The 12,293-nt window shown below is 32.9% G+C and overlaps 1 protein-coding gene across 16 annotated transcripts in view; it reads right to left on the bottom strand.

The window, feature by feature from the left end:
• The window catches only part of PPFIA2 (PTPRF interacting protein alpha 2), a 488,573-nt gene that overhangs the window by 176,362 nt on the left and 299,918 nt on the right, over window positions 1-12,293 (bottom strand). For 12 of the 16 annotated variants that reach the window (XM_082742763.1, XM_082742772.1, XM_082742771.1 and 9 more), the window contains one exon: window positions 10,224-10,298. The exons of the other annotated variants lie outside the window; for them this stretch is intronic. In XM_082742763.1, the coding sequence (XP_082598889.1) occupies window positions 10,224-10,298 (75 nt within the window). The remainder of the gene's footprint in view (window positions 1-10,223; window positions 10,299-12,293) is intronic. 16 annotated transcript variants of the gene reach the window in all.

Raw genomic sequence — 12,293 nt, 5'->3', positions numbered from 1 at the left:
ATTTTGTTATAAGACATCTTGGTTTCTCTTTATTTGGAAAGATTCTTTGTGTTGGAAAAGTACAATTGTCAACAGCAAAGAAGACATTTTCCATTGATGATAATAATGTGGGCAATCACAGTATCTACAGTATCTACGCTCATCTTTACAATACAGTATCATCATAAAGCATAACTGAGAGGCATAATGAGCAATTGTAGGCCATTGTGAGTAACAATGCTGAAGTTTTGAATTTACCAATATTAAGCAAAAAAAGGACGTTGTTCAACTATTATTAAACTTTTTCATGAAATAAAATCAATTAATAACTACACATTTTTCTAACCCAAAATGATACAATTCCAACAGGAAGTACAGGTTTCCAATAAATGGGTCTATCAGAAGGTCATAAGGTTTGCAGGCAATCTAAAAATGTCACATCAGAGAGTTTTACATTGGGATATAAGTTGGGGGATGCAAGATGTCATTAGCTTATGCAAACACCGTTGTCATTAAACAAATAATATTTTCAGGTAAGTTTAGCCATGGCACATTGCTTCAAATACTAATAAAACATAGAAAAACACTTGTATTTGAATTTCTGTTAGAATGTTAATTCAAAGTCGCTCGGTCATGAAATTTACAAAAATAGTTTCATACATTTACTAATGATGAACATAAGCTAATCAGCTGAATCAGCTGTGGTGTATATAAACATACAGTAAATTAGAAAGCTGCTTTAAGATTAATCATTTTTATAAAAGCAGTGATAGACATTTATCTCGTGGAACTGGCAGAGAGAATTAAAAGGATCAAAAAATGAGTAACTGGCAGAGTCTAACGAGATAAATAATGATCAATTTTAGGATTCTGAAATAATTTAACTCAAGAACTTTTACTGTAGTCTCTTTTTTCTGTATCTGGAGCTTTCCATTAACAGAAATGGCAGCTTTAATTTGAAGAGGAAAATGACTTGGTCATTTCATTAAGTCTGCAAATAAATGGTCATGTGACTTCAGATGAGTATCACTATCTGTTCCCCAAAAGCAAATTTCTTTACTAAGTGCTGCTTAACAGCTTTCCCACTTTACACATTTTTCTGGATCATCTTCAGCAACTAAATTTCTCTCACACTACTGAACTACAGCTGAGTTGCTCATGGATTTCAGAAGTTTCCTGATTTGCACCTTTGTTAAGTTTTAGAAATCATTTCACCTCTGGATTGATTCAAAGTGGCCAAAGTCATCTGATACCACTTTAATTTCATATTCATATTTCTTCCTTTCAAATTATGATGAATAACAGAACTTCCTAGATTTAGATAAGGAAATATCATAGTAGAATCCATGTTGTTTCAGTTGGTAAGTGGAAACTGGCAAATTTTAGGTTGCTGGGGCTCTCCATGAGAACCTTCTCTGAGTCCTCATCTCACAGTAAAATTTCCTTGCTTAGTCTTATTGGTTCCTTGCCACATTCTACATCGCCTTATTTTCAGTTTCCTTAAGCTCATAAAAAGTACCTCTGCTCCCATCTCCCTTAGCCAAGAACCCATATTTTCTTGGGAGGAATATCTGATATAATGCTTACATCTTTCCCCTCCAAATCAAACTTTTCTTTCATCTTTACACTACACATTCCATTCTCCTTTCTCCATTTTTTAGAGAACAGAGTCCTACAACCTGCAATTGATCTTGAAACCATGCCTAACCTCTACTGTGGCTGCCCATCAAATATTGCTTCTCCTTCATTTCTTCTTTGGCTGAAAGTATTTTCAATAGGCTATCTGTCAACATGGCCTATTTTTTCAACATTTAACCACCTTTCTCCTTCTTTGCCAAACTTCTCAAAAGAATATTACTCATCATCTCCATTTCTAAACTTCTAATTGACTCACTCTTTTCATAATAGCTATTCTCCTTCTATTATATTTTATTGAAACTGTCTTTGTAAACCTTTCCAGTGACCTAATTGTAAATCTAACCATCTCATATTAGACATCATCTTTTATGTCTTCATGAAACATTTGACACTGTTGGCCATCTCCAGTCTCCACACTAAAAACTCTCTCGTTATCTATCTCTTATCTCTTTTTTGCTTCATTAACTCTTGACATGGTTGATTTTTACATCTCTCATTTCCTTCTCAGACTTTTATTTGCTTTTTAGGGTAGGTTCCATCTTTGCCTATATCTATTCAACTTTTCCATGTTTCCATTAATTTCCATGGATTCCACAAAGCACTGGATCTAATCCCAACTCAAGAAATCATTATGGTGATTTAATGGTGTAATGTATTTATTTATTTCATTTAAAAAATTTTTTTAAAGTTTTATTTATTTATTTGTCAGAGAGAGAGAGAGCAAGAGAGCGAGCACAGGCAGACAAAGTGGCAGGCAGATGCAGAGGGAGAAGCAGGCTCCCTGCCAAGCAAGGAGCCCCATGTGGGACTCGATCCCAGCACGCTGGGATCATGACCTGAGCCGAAGGCAGCCGCTTAACCAACTGAGCCAGCCAGGTGTCCCTAATGGTGTAATGTATTTAATGGAATGGCCAAAGTCCACAGTCTTATAAGTCCCACAAACACGAACTTGCTACCTCTAGCTTCTCTCACCATCTGATGCAATATTCTTCTAAATGAGGATGATATTAGATTTGCCCATACAAGTTCTTTCATTTTCCCTTAGGAAATAAGACCTCAAGGATAAGGCTGGTTACAGATGAAGTAGAATGAAATGCTAATTTCCTTAAGAAAATTCCAATTGAAAGTTGGTAAGTTCATTGCTTGGAATAAACAAACATAGAATGAAAGCAATATAAAATATATATATATATAGATCAGTCTACAATTCAATGTAACAGTTCTTTTTATGTATAATGCAATCATGTAGAAAAGCTTTTAAAATAAGTGCACCTGTATATTCAGTGAAAATTAGTCTGTCAATTGAGTTTTTAATGTAACTTCAAAATAATCCATTTTGTCTCATTTAATTAAAATAATTTTAAAAGGATATGAGACTCTGCTAAAGGAGAACACATTGTTAGGAAGTAATCTATTTATTCTTCCTTGCATTTCCTTTTATTGTACATTTGTGTGTGTGTGGTTTTCCAATTTTAAGCAGTAACAAAAATACTCTGCAAGAAATAAAGACATTATTGTATTTTCTGTGCCTAAATAAACTGGACTCACTTTTTTAGGACAATGGCCTGGAAAATGTACTCAACATTAACAGTACAAGCTACCTCTGTGGGGCTATTCAAAGAGGCATAAAATGACAGCAAATTTATATATATATTTGTAATACTGTTTTGATTCTTTCACTTCTATTATTTCCCATTACTAAAAGGACAGAAGAAATGCCAGACATGGTAATACTTCTGTTTTACATAATTCAGTATTTTCTGACATCAGTCCCTTGTTTCTTTTAAAAAATCATAGTGCTTTTAAAAATCTGAACCATAAACATAGGACTTTGGTTATTATATACATTTTAATATCCTTAACTTTTGAAAGTATCACTGGTCTGCAAAATTAAAAATGTGATCACATTTTTCTCTCCTTAAAAACTCTTCTTGACTCACTGTTGCCCGTAGGAGGAAGCCCATGCTTCCCCAACTCTGCTCTGCCTAATTCTGCAGTCTAGTCCTCATCCCTCTTCCTGTCTACTTCCCTTCTTTTCCCACAAGTCCATCTGGTAAGCTCTTTAAAGTCACTCTTCAAACTCTAGGTGATTTTTTTCTCTAGAAAGATTTTGGACTTTATTGAGATACAACTGACAAATAATATTGTGTAAGTTTATCCCCAATGCACTGATTTATGTACCTATTTTTGAATGCTTACCCCAGTAAGGTTAGTTAATACACCCATCACCCCACAGAATTACCATTTTTTAGTTGTTGGTAGTGAAAACATTTAATACCTACTGTCTTAACAAATTTTAAATATACAATATACAATACAGTATCATTAACTATCATTAACTATCATTACATCAGATGTAACTATCTGTACATCAGATCCCCTAATCTTTTTCTTTATAACTGAAGGTTTCCATCCTTTGATAAGCCTTTCCTTTTTCCCTCCTATCGCTAGCCTGGGGAACCACCAATCTACTCTATTTCTAGGACTCCAACCCTTTTAGATTCTATATATAAGTAAAGTCATACTTTATTTCTTTGTCTGGCTTACTTCACTTAGTGTAATGTTTCAAAATTCATCCATGCTGCTACAAATGACGAAATTTCTCTAGGAATATGTTTATAATACTATCTGCTTTTCCTTCTTTATGCCCATACAATTAATTACTCTCTTTTGTAATATTAAAAAACCTTGTAGTTACTTTTATTTTCACATTAGTCATATTGTAGTATAATTAATTTCTTATTGTGGCAAACTGTACGTAATGTAAAATTAACCATTTTAACCAATTTTAAGTGTAGGGTATAGTATGTTTACATTGTTCTGCAACCATCACCACTATCCATCTTAAGAACCTTTTTCATAGTCCCAAACTGAAACTCCATACCTATGAAATAACACCTTCCCAATATAATGACTTTCAACATCTCTATTTCTTATATTTGAGAGAATTTTGATTCATTAAATATCTGAGTTTTATTAATATACATATACCTAGTACTTAAGTCAATAACTGGCAAACAGAAGATGCCCAATAAATACTTTTTGAACTGAGGTGTCATAATCAAAATCACACATCAGCTAATTACGTCAGCCAGCCATGTCAATTATGTCAACTTTCCAGCTCTACTCCACCCTAACACTTTACAAAAGAAAGGAAATAAAGAATATACCTTCATAGTTTTTACTTTACCAAAACAAAATAACAAAACCTTCACCGCTTCCTCACTTCATTAAGTATGCATTTAAAGTATGAATTCTACTCTTTGATCGTGGTATTTCGGGCCCTCTGAAATCTTAGTCCTCCCCACCTACCCATCTTCCACTTTCACATCTTTTCATACCGAAATCCTCACTGACACAGCACCATCCTCTCTACTCTAAAAACAGCCAATTTCAGGGTTTTGTTTCTGTTTTCCACCATACTGTCTACTCAGCCTGAAATGTTTCCCCCTAGTTTTAAAGACAAATCATAGATTTCTTTCAAGGGTGATCCTTCTCTGATCCTTCAGTTGAGAATAAATATCTTTATCCTCTCTGCATTTGGGGCCTGTGTTTTTCATTTATTGAGTTTTGCATTGTTATACCTTACTTACATTTATATATTCATTTTCATCTCTTGAGGGCAAATTACATGAAATCTTGCATAATGTTTCATTTATCATTGTGTTTTTTCCTATTCCTCCTGTCAGAGACTCAGAATTTTCTGCACTTGGTGGATACTCAATAATTATATTTGGAAAGAACAAACATCTTATTCATTTAATCCATATAATCAATGTAGTGTTGTTAATTGAGCATGCCTAAGGTAATTCAAACTTTAATACTAAGGAAATAGCAAAGGAACAATGTGAAAACACTGGCTAGAACAAATGCTATACAATGAAATTTGACAAATACATGTTAATCATGAGGTTCACATCACTGTAGTGAATACAATAAACACAAATGAACAAGATGCAGTCCATTTTTCTCAGGGAACTAACAGCCTAGGCTTAGACGGATATATAATTAACTCCAGTAGCTGTTGAACAGTCAAAATAGATGCTGAAGCAATGAGTTTTAGCAATTTAAACTAAGGAATGATGACTGTGGCAAGAACTCATAAAATATTTCATTAAAAAAGGTAATGTCTGAACTTGAGTTTAAATGGGAAAATATGATTTCAGTGAATGAATGAGAGTTGTGGAAGCATTCCAGGAGAGACATTAGCATAAGTAAGATACAGGAAACATGTTGGTTGATTTCAAAAACAATGAATATAATTATGTTAACAAGACCTTAGAATGACTCAGTCATGGCAGTAGGGGTAGTAGGAGTTAGAGCTAGATTTGTAGATTAGGACCATTGAAGAGGTTCTTGATATATGATTACATTATTAACACATGTGTTCATACAGTATATTGTAGCATTATGTTGTTAATGTACTAATATGGTATTTATTACATATAAGTATGTATTACAACTTAGAATATGTTGTAAGAAATAATCACTATGATTAGAGCTTTGCTCAGCAGGGTTATAACCCTGGAGAATGACACAGCAGAAAGGGATAGGAAACAAGAATAAATGAAAACCTATCACAATATTCCAAGTGATAATTAATGACACGTGAACTATAGTGGTTTTAACGTATATGCACAAAGAAGAGAGTATTGGATGGGGTTTGATTACAGACAGAGTTAAAGGTAGAGATTGGAACTGCCTGAGTACAGAGAGTTAAGACAAATTCAGAGATAACATTTGTAGCAGAAGAGAAGGGCACCTTAAGAGAAACGACCTCTCTGGGCTCATCTATAAAATAACAGTAGTACCAAAACTCCAGGATTATTCTGTTGATACAAATGTATTTAGCACAGTGCTTAGGAATTTAAAGCTCTCAGTAAATATTACCTATGGCTATCACTAAGTGATCAAGAGAACTATCTAGTTATGGAAAATGTCATCTAACTAAAATATCTTTATCATTTTGTTTATGTTATAATGAAGTTATTAAAAACTCAAATTTGAAAGGAATGCATAGTACATAGGCCTACAAGAGGCAGAGACAACTAAAAAATGAGAGTTTGGTATTTATATACTCAAATTTTTTCTAGTCCTACAATAATGTATTATTATTAATTATATTTGTACAACATTGGGATCATTCTATGCAACTTTTTCTTTTTGTAAAAGAAAAAGTTTTGGAGCTCTTTCCAAATTAGAACATACAGTTGCCTCATATTCTTTTGAATAAGGCTATTTATTTCATTAGTTAATGGGCCATAGGGAACCTAAGGGGACACTTGTAAAAACTAGGTAGAGTTCCAGGCCCACCAGTACATATGGTGCCTTTGTGTAAATTAGAAAACTCATTCCCTGTTTGTGATGACAGATATCCAGGTGCATATCTTGATTTGCAAACCCTGAGCAAGATTTCAACCCCTCCGCCTTGCCCCCTGCTGGATACCTGTGGCAGAAAACAGTCTCCTCAACCATTAGCACAGCTGTGTGGAAACGCCATGAGGCTCAGAAAAAAGCAGGAATTTTGAGCTACAGATTTTGTCCTTTCTCTTTTTTTTCCCCACCGAAGTCATGGTTGTAGCCTGGGATGTATGAGAACAAGATGAGGGCTCCATGGGAGAGTGTATAAAAAGGAAATGTATTAAACATTAACTCCAAAACATGTAGGAGAAGGGGACAAGATGAGAGAGACAGAGATAGGGACAGATACACCGACAGGCACAGAAAGAGAATAATGATATATAGATGACAGAATCAACTCTCTTAAAATAATGATGATAGAATAAACTCTATTCTGTCATCTTCTCAAACTCTACATATGCATATATGTGTATGAATATAACAAGGTATATGACTATATCACTTGCAGTCTAAACCCCTGCTCTCTGATTTCTCTTTTCTGAATTTTGGAACTGAAATAATTCAGGAATATGTTTGGATAAATATCTGAACAGTTACTACCCCTACCAGAAACTTGGGAATCAAAGAGATTTGAACACTATGGTATCCTTACTTGTCAAGCTTCCTATATAAACTCAGGAAAGGTGCAGATTTGAACCATTAAGGAACACTTGTAAGTAATTTTAATTTTAATTTAAAATCTAAAGCATCAAATGAAATTTCCCCCAAACCCTTGCTCATTTAGCCATGTGCAGAATTTTGTTTGAGTCCCTGATTGTTTTTGTCTATGCTATGTATTTTTGTTTGGTCCTTAAGACTGTGTTCTTAAATTGTTTTTTTTCTTTAAAAAATTGCCCTTTATTTTCTAAAATATTTTCTTCAATTACTTCCTCTAACATTCAAATGTTTTTTAGTTCCCCTTTCTAAAGCTGACAATAGTGTAAATTTTTCTAAACTTTTTGGGTCAGATTTCTAAATGTTATCTTATCATCAATACATGATGCCTGGTTTATAGGGATTTCTTGTACCAACTGTTATTCTGAGAACTCAAACTGTAGGTGTCTTCTGATTTCTCTCTCTCTCTCTCTTTTTAATTTTCATAATGAAATCCAAGTTTCAGCTTGAAGGAAAAGCTGGCTTTTCCCCATGCACTCTCTCTTAAAATCATTAATTATTTATAAAAAAATTTATTGTTAGAAAACTAAGGGGACTTTCCTAATCCCTTCCCCATCCTTAGATATGTGACTTCCTAAGCACGGATTCTGGTAAAGCCACCTGGAAGTTAATAAAAAAATCAAGGGGAAAAAAAAATTATTGGAGTTAATAATGAGCACACAATTACTTTCCTCTTCTGTAAATGATGTAAAACAAAACAAAAATCATTTAGAAGGGCTGTAGTAATTGTAGAATCATGTTAATGATTTAAAATATACAAAGCAATCAAATGGACCATGCTGCCTACAACAGACTACAATAAAATTGGAGGCTAAATTATTGAAGATAACCATCAAAAGTCTTTCTTCCACTTTGGTTCTCTCAAGCATTGTTCTTCCATTTTATATCTGCTTGAACTATGCTGTTGTCACGTCTAGAGCAAATTTTCAGAGCCTTACTTGAACTTGAGGAATATTTTTACTTTGGGGCACATAACTTTGCCAAGAGGTTTCACTATCCCTTTGTTACAAACAGGTTTATCACCGCATGGTAAGCAAGGCTATCACAGGAGTAGTTGTCAAAGTTTTTGTTGTTTTAGTCTTACCAATAAAATATTTTGAGGGATGTACCCAAAATAAATATACTTTTAAACATACATGAAAATCAAAATTAACAATGATAAGACACACAATAAATGAACACTTAATATTTTTTCAGGATATTCTAGGAAAGCATATACTTACTTTATTGGTAAACCTATTCTTTCTCCTAAAAAGACAGAGATCTTCTTGTCATTATCTATTACTTCAGAGGTTCTTTTCTTCTATGATGACTAAGAGGTACCAATCTTTTATTTCCCTTTGTTCCCTTTATTTTACTTATTTATCTAAAGCCATCCAGTTTGCTAAGCTGATCTGGTCACCAAAATTTGTATGTGTGTGTGTGTGTGTGTATTTTCTTTTTTAAACTGTTGTGCTGCCATTTGTTTTTGACGCCGCTAAAATTTAGTTCACATGGAACTCATTATTCCTGCATTCAAAAGTCCATTTTTTCTAATGTTTAAATTGCTAACCTAGAACAAACAAAGGTTAACTTTAAACTTGTTTAATTGAGCTAGATTATTTTAAAGAACAAGGTAATTTATACTTGAGATTTTTATCATGGTTTAAAAATGTGTATTTGTGCATACAAAGAAAATGCAAATATTATTTTAATAAGAATGCCTTGATAATATTTATAATTAATGACATTAGCCTCCAATATCTTTAATAATTCAAAACTAAAAAGATTTTATAGGATTATTTTAATATGTCTACTACTAGCAATACCAATATTTACATCACTGGAATAAATTTCTGGAGAGAAAAGTAGCCTTATAAGTAAATGTTAGAGAGAGAAAAAGAGATGGGGCTATTTTGGTGACCTACACAGGTTATTTTTCATACATTTTATATATTTAAATGTATTTTTATCCATATATCTATGTCTGGTCTAATGACCCAACTTCATTTGTGTCCTAAAAACCAAAGTTAGCAAATTTTTCTAAAGAAAAAAACAACTCTTTAAATGTCAGAGATGGTTATAGTACTTTAGTCATGAATGAGAGCAAGAGGAGTGGATTCAGTGATGCCACTAAACATGGGCAGAAGCTCTGAGAAGATAAGAATAAGAACCTTAAGGGAAGTATATTTATATCTCCAAGGAGTCAACTTCCTTTGTGACATTTTCTAAGTTTAACAGATATTTGACATGTTTTCCAACTTCGGAGCTGTGTTTTAATTTTTGAAACGACTGCTATTCTGACTGCAGTTTTTCTAAGCCCCTTTGTCACTAGTTTTTGGTAATTTTCTTTTCATCTCTTAGTGACAGATCCGACTCACCAGAAATCAGAAAACATGACCCTGGCAACTAGTTTCAACAGACCTTGTTCAGTGGCATATACAGAATGTCATTTATTTTTTGTGACAGTTTTAATAAAAGTGACGTGAAACACAAGGGCTATAATGTTAGTGATATTGCACCTCAAAAGAGGAGAAAGTTTGGTATGTTACCTCCTGATTAGCAGCAGCTAGTTCTTCTTCCAGTGCAGAGACTCTTTCTAAAGAAACCCTCAGTCGCTCCCTTACCTAGAAGAAAAACCAAAATATGTGCAGTAATGTACATCCCATACATGTTAAACTGTGCTGAATCCATCAATACCATTATCAGAGACAGTCACATTTGGCAAATTACTAAAGTCTTTATAGCCTTTAGTGCTCATAAACACTATGAATACATTGTCACCTTATAGCATCACTATATCAAGGGATTTCCTTATAAGCAAGTCATTTTAGTGCTCCAAAGACAGAATTTTCAATGGGGTTGGAGATAGACCTGCTTGTTCTTAATCCTGACTCATAGTAAGTGGAGGCAAAGTTCAAGAGTACGTTATGAATTCATCTAAAAAATAGAGTCACTGATTAAGTAGGACATAGGTAAAAAAAAATTTCTACTTTTTAAAAAATAATACATGAGCTTCATTTGGTATAAATAACTTCATAAAGGGTTCTTAGAACCTGAAAAATGTCCATTACACACACATTTTGTTACTTAGAGGTCTATATTGTTACTTAGGGATTGGCAAGCACTTGCTTCCTTTGGAATTCCTAACCAGCTTCCAGAAATCAAAGGTTAAGGCAATATATTCTGTAGAACCAAAGACTCTGCACATTTCGTTTGAAGATAATTATGATTTGAAGATAATTACAATTTGCAAATGTTTCATACATAAATGAAACACAAAGCAGTTTCTCAATTCTTGCTTTCTTAGAACTTCTAAAACTGATTTAGATCTGATTTATGTTCAGATCTTCAGATATGCTCTTTATTACATATATTGAAAATGAGATATTTTTGATCATGTAAAAAATTTAAGAAATTCAGAGAAAGAAATTTGAATTAAAATGAATGTCTCTAGTGGCTTAATTCTTAGAAAAGAACCAACAAAATTTATAGCTTTAACTTGAGATGCAATTCATGGTGAATTTTTTTTTTTAAAGATTTTATTTATTTATTTGACAGACAGAGATCACAAGTAGACAGAGAGGCAGGCAGAGAGAGAGGAGGAAGCAGGCTCCCTGCTGAGCAGAGAGCCCGATGTGGGGCTTGATCCCAGGATCCTGGGATCGTGACCTGAGCCGAAGGCAGAGGCTTTAACCCACTGAGCCACCCAGGCACCCCCATGGTGAATTTTTTATTATGAGTTAACATAGTTTTTTTTTTTTTTTTCACATGGGAATGTTATAGTATTTGTGAAGTTAACATGTATTTTAATATACTGTTATATTTTTATAAACTAATTTTATTAATTCAATGATAGTATAGTTTAATGAATAACATTTAAAAAAAAATAAGATTTAATTGAGAACATAATATATAGCTTAAGTAATATAGTTTAATAAATTATTAATACATGACATAGGTTAAATAAAAAACTATATTTTAAAAACTTACCTAACAATTTTAATGTTGCATTATAAAATTATTTTCCAATTAGTAAACAGACAAAAAAACTAATATCCTATTAATCTAGAATCTAATTAGAAATTTTTAAAAAAAATCTCAATCATATTTTTGTGCTATATAATGATAACTGATACATATTCAGGGGGCTGGGTGCACTTAACTCCTGTAATACATCTTGAATAAGAAAGCATAATAATCTGAGAGGAGTTTAATATTAATTTTACTTAGTTATGCTGAAATTCTCTGAAAATTATTAATATTACATAAATTGATATTTGATATCAAAGATAATTATACAGGATCTTTCCTGATACTTAGATATGCGAGATGGACTGCTAGGTACCAGTTCCGTTAAACAAATAATTGTTCATTAAAATGGATAAAACTAACGCTGATTAATAACTGAACAAGAACTACTTCAAAGGAAATTTTTGATGATTTGACCTGGGGAATACTTTTCTTATGAGTAGCTTGGATACATGCAAAAGAAGCAAATATCCTGACGGTTGAAAATAAGGTAGATTGCTGTTATGTGGAAAGCAGAAATCAGCAAAGACTTTAATAGATGTAGTTGCTATTTAAAGGGATGACTATAAAGTTTTATGCCCACTTCCTAA

The sequence above is a fragment of the Mustela nivalis genome (genome assembly GCF_964662115.1).
Source record: "Mustela nivalis genome assembly, chromosome: 7".
In the NCBI taxonomy this organism is placed as follows: domain Eukaryota; kingdom Metazoa; phylum Chordata; class Mammalia; order Carnivora; family Mustelidae; genus Mustela; species Mustela nivalis.
Note: the sequence above shows the minus strand (reverse complement) of the source record. Positions and strands in the feature narration are given on the sequence as shown.